At 38.1% G+C, this 5,219-nt stretch overlaps 1 protein-coding gene across 1 annotated transcript; it reads right to left on the bottom strand.

Moving 5' to 3' along the window:
• Positions 1-214: 214 nt before the first annotated feature.
• On the bottom strand, positions 215-924 carry LOC123772265 (threonine-rich protein-like). The gene is made up of 2 exons (XM_069311394.1): positions 870-924; positions 215-735 (listed from the first exon to the last, which is right to left on the bottom strand). The coding sequence occupies exons 1-2, from the start codon at positions 922-924 to the stop codon at positions 215-217; spliced, it is 576 nt and encodes a 191-aa protein (XP_069167495.1).
• Between the last annotated feature and the right edge of the window lie 4,295 nt (positions 925-5,219).

Below are 5,219 nucleotides of genomic sequence, written 5' to 3'. Positions count from 1 at the left end.
TTAGCATTTTTCTTACATCAGGCTTTGGCTTGCATGTTCCCTATTTACTGTTGATATTTCAATATTTACGTTTGTATATGTAAGAGGGGAAGGGGGGGGGGGGGAAGGGGAAGACCAGTCGCGTTTTCTGAATTGTAATTTAAATGGCTGTATTATATAATTTGTATACCGAAAAAAATAAGTGAATAAAACAATTTGTTAAAAATTATGTGAGTCAGTTTTTAAGAACAGTTAAGTGGTTATAGTTATAAGCCTTTGTGTGGGTTGTGTGTGTGCTGTGGGGGGCTGTGGAGGTTGTAGGGGCTGTGGAGGTTGTAGGGGCTGTGGAGGTTGTAGGGGCTGTGGAGGTTGTAGGGGCTGTAGGGGCTGTGGAGGTTGTAGGGGCTGTGGAGGTTGTAGGGGCTGTGGAGGTGCTAGGGGCTGTGGAGGTTGTAGGGGCTGTAGGGGCTGTGGAGGTTGTAGGGGCTGTGGAGGTTGTAGGGGCTGTGGAGGTGGTAGGGGCTGTGGAGGTTGTAGGGGCTGTAGGGGCTGTGGAGGTTGTAGGGGCTGTGGAGGTTGTAGGGGCTGTGGAGGTGGTAGGGGCTGTGGAGGTTGTAGGGGCTGTAGGGGCTGTGGAGGTTGTAGGGGCTGTGGAGGTTGTAGGGGCTGTGGAGGTGGTAGGGGCTGTGGAGGTTGTAGGGGCTGTAGGGGCTGTGGAGGTTGTAGGGGCTGTGGAGGCTGTGATAGCTGTATTGTCTGATTAACGACGGCTGTTGTCAACCGTTATGAAAGCTGATGACCAAGGATCTCGAAGCTCAGATGGTGAGACAAGAGCTCCTTGATAAATATGGCAAAAGTTGTCACGAGAGCAACACATGATATCAACAAACGGAAACGTGTTATCATCATTTGAACAGAGATGCGGATCATTTCTCTTTCACGCATCACTTGCTCATGTTGCTCATGCTGTGCTGTATTTTTAGAACATCACTGTTTCATTTTCGGACGAGACAAAATTTATGTTTTTGTCATGTAAATGTATGTAAATAATCATGCAATTGCACGGTGATTAGGATAACGAAAGTCACGCAGGCAGCGGTTTGACTTCATTATTTAGTATGTGCGACAGTGTATTAAATAATGATTACAATATCAATGCAACAGACATCAACACAAGGTGATGCTGGAGATTGTGGTTTGAATAACAATCAATAGAATATTGGTAGCCGCGTTTGATGACGAACTGACTGAATTTTGTGCTATTCATATTTTGGCCACGATTGCATAAGAGAGATGATCCTCCTGCAAATTCAAATGCATTTATAAGCCTCATTTCTTTCTCTAATCAAATAGTTAACTATTATATAATTTGAATGTTACAACATTAGGCTCCTGCCACCAGCGGACCAGCCACACACCAATGGAAAACTATTGTATTGCTTTTATAATAGAGAGACAAAGGCAGACAGAATGAGACAAAAAGAGACTGAGAAAGAGACAGAATGAGACAAAAAGAGACTGAGAAAGAGACAGAATGAGACAAAAAGAGACTGAGAAAGAGACAGAATGAGACAAAAAGAGACTGAGAAAGAGACAGAATGAGACAAAAAAGAGACTGAGAAAGAGACAGAATGAGACAAAAAAGAGACTGAGAAAGAGACAGAATGAGACAAAAAGAGACTGAGAAAGAGACAGAATGAGACAAAAAGAGACTGAGAAAGAGACAGAATGAGACAAAAAGAGACTAAGAAAGAGACAGAATGAGACAAAAAGAGACTGAGAAAGAGACAGAATGATATGGTACCATCGTCGGTGTTGAGGAAAACTCATGTAAAATACTAGTTTATAAACACCTGTTTGATACAATAATATAATCATCTGTCAAACACAGACCTAGCTATAAAAACCTGTAAAATGTATACCTATAAGATTAACATATATGTATACCCAAATAGTTATTTTTAATTTGATAATTAGTAGGAAAATAATATTCCACCGTCTACTATTCTAATGTGAATTAAAGATTATTTAAAAACTTACAGAAATTTCGTTACAGGGAATGAATACAGGAAATAAGACAACAATACCAACAAGAGCACTATGGCAATACATATACTGGAATTGGATGGCGATACAAAAAGAATAATTTAGCAGGAAAATATCTGGGAGGTGAAATATCTTGAAGGGACCTACCCATAAGAGGAATATCTGGAAGGGGGGAATATCCAGGTGGGAGTGAGTGAGTACGGATGAAACGTAGATCCGACGATAGACACACATGTGTCCTTTACAATAGCTACGAACATTCCTCAAGAAACAATATATATCATTGCAGGAGATAAGATGCGCATGCGCAGTGGGGAAAGAAGGGAGGTTCAAAATGTTGACCAGACCACACACTAGAAGGTGAAGGGACGACGACGTTTCGATCCGTCCTGGACTATTCTCAAGTCGATTGTGAATTTAGAGTTACAAAATATTATCTAAGAACTTGTTCGGAAATACTCTATCAAAAACTATGTAATACAGCGAACCAAAGATTTTATATTGAAGAATATTGTTCTATAAATAGATTCCATGAAAGCTCTTAAATAGGGTACAAGATTATTAAATGTGTCAGGCTACATAAACAAATATAAACAAAATATCACATAGACTGCATATGTACTCTCTACATATATGTTTTAAGATATATGCCAGTCAGCCTGAGTATCTTTATGCATTTATATTTACATGACTGGGAGTTTTTTCTCAAAATATTCCAGGACATGCAACACTAAAGTGTTCCAGTATGCAAATATGAAACACACACATCTTTCCACTGTATAACCCTGAATACTCCAGTAGAGTTTCCTTAACATTTAGGGAACATAACCAAAGGAGGACCTCTTGTAACGTACTTAATAACTACCAGATAGTTATCTTAATAACGGAAAGATTACCTAACACTCAGACCAGAACATCAACTCCTGCAAACCCAGCATGCTCATGGCATTAAAATGGTATATCTACATGGTATTTAAACACATACATCATTATGCTGCCCGATGGATATAAATTATTTTATAAACATTCTTCACCAATACTATGTACCTCCTCCTGCTTACAGGACTTAATAATGCACCTCTCAACATCTATAAGTTCTATTGGTATAATCATCAAACGGATACCTTACTAAACGACATATTTAACGATATGTTTAACGATATGTTTAACGATATGTTTAACGACACATTTGCTGATCTCGGTAGATTAATGGGACAAATGAAAGTCTGTCGATAGCTCTGCAACCTGTTCCTTATATGGACGAGGTTTGAAGTTTAAATTATATGTGATTAGAACAGCGAGAAAGGTGTCACTCATTCATTAACCCTTGAAATGTGAGAGTCACTTAGGGATGATCGAGTCATTTCTGACCCCTCAGCGCGAGTTAATGAGGAATGATTCAATTTCACTTATTTCTGGCTTTGAAAAAGTGGTATTCGTGATGAAGTTGAATTTGTTTATTTGTTACTGTCACTGAGATCAATACGAACGGGGTGAATATTAAATTAAAAAGCAGAGAAAGTATTACTTTAATATGCAGGAAAGTATTTCCTTAAGAAGCTGAGAAGTATAATCTTAGGACGCAGGGAACTTTTACTTTAAAATGTAGGAAGTATTTCTTAAAGAAACAAGAAAATATTTCCCTAAAATATATTGATGCATTACCTAAGTACAAGCAGCTAAAGCTGACTCATAATATAAGATCAATCCGAAGCATTTTAATGTCAGCCATCGATACTGTATTATAAGATCTATGCTCTTAGTACTATAATCTTACCAAGAAATGTAGTTATATGAAATATTCGTGGAACAAATGAGTAAATTATACCTGCAGTAAACTGTAGGAGAAACATTATGATTTTGAACAAATCATGTTTCTGTGTGTAGTGTAGTGTAGTGTATCATGATTTTGCTAGTGTAACGGCATGGGACATTGTAGTGAGGAGGACTATAGTTACTAAAGTATACTTTATACTATTGAGTATACATGTGTAGAACTCAACGCAGTTCAGGAGTAAACACATGTACGTTTGTCCTCAATAGTGCAGGACTAAAACATTTATTTTTGTCCTCAATAATTCAGGACTAAAAAAATTTACTTGTGTCCTCGTCATAGTCCAAGACTGAAAATGTTGACGTTCGTCCTCGTACAGGACAGGACAGGACAGGTCCTGAACAGGTCCAGGTACAGGACATGTTGACGTTCGCCCTCGTTCGTACAGGACAATTTTTTTTTAGTTTCGTCATCAACATTGATAGTTTAGGACCATAATTCTCTTCATAATTCATAAATACATATTTTACTTTAATCCTCACATTAGTTCAGGACTAAAAATTATACTGCTGTCCTCAATATAATTTAAAACTAAAGAACACTTTTTAATCCCGCAAATAATTCATAGGTAAAGTCAACTCCAAATGTACATAAAACAGAAAAGCAGGATTCATTTTTCTCACTGTGGGATTCATGCAATTCCATCCCACAACGTACCATGTACGGGTGTGTAGAGGAGAAGAGGAGGAAAGAGGGTGACTAACTCTGTGATAAGGTCATGTCACGCTGGTGACAAGACCTGGTCATGTCACACCCAGGTCACAGGCTTCCTGGGAAGTCCAAAATGACTGTAGTTTGAGAAGAAAGTTTAAGACGAGCGGTTGTTATTGTTCATCACTCTGGCATTCGAGCTGAGCAAGCGGGAGAGACAGAAACCTAAAACTGAAGCAAAAGTACGAAGATATCAAGAAAAAAAAAGAAAATAATAAAAATAAAACTAGCGATTGAAAAAGCCCAAAGACTAAGATCGAGGATCCAACTATATCCTCATATTGATACATCCTCATATTGATACATCCTCATATTGATACATCCTCATATTGATACATCCTCATATTGATACATCCTCATATTGATATATCCTCATATTGATACATCCTGATATTGATACATCCTCATATTGATACACCCTCATATTGCAACAAGAATCTAAAGCATTACATAACTCTATCGACTTGACAAGCAATAGAAACTACTACACTTATGTTAGTATACCGTTCACAGAGACAGCAGGAGTTGGTTTACCGTACAGAGGTAGCACGAGTTAGTTTACCGATTACAGAGGTAGCAGGAATTAGTATACCATTCACAAAGGGAAATAGAGGCTAGTTTATCATTCAAAAGTCAGCAAAAGTTAGTA

Source organism: Procambarus clarkii, chromosome 69 (genome assembly GCF_040958095.1).
Source record: "Procambarus clarkii isolate CNS0578487 chromosome 69, FALCON_Pclarkii_2.0, whole genome shotgun sequence".
Lineage (NCBI taxonomy): Eukaryota > Metazoa > Arthropoda > Malacostraca > Decapoda > Cambaridae > Procambarus > Procambarus clarkii.
The sequence above is the reverse complement of the archived record's forward strand: the minus strand, read 5'-3'. Positions and strand labels throughout refer to the sequence as shown.

Excerpts from the sequence above, each read along its gene's own strand:
- LOC123772265 (XM_069311394.1), bottom strand. The coding sequence starts at position 924 with ATGCGTGAAAGAGAAATGATCCGCATCTCTGTTCAAATGATGATAACA. Across the intron at positions 736-869 it reads AATGATGATAACACGTTTCC|ACAATACAGCTATCACAGCC; the intron begins GTTTGTTGATAT and ends GTCGTTAATCAG.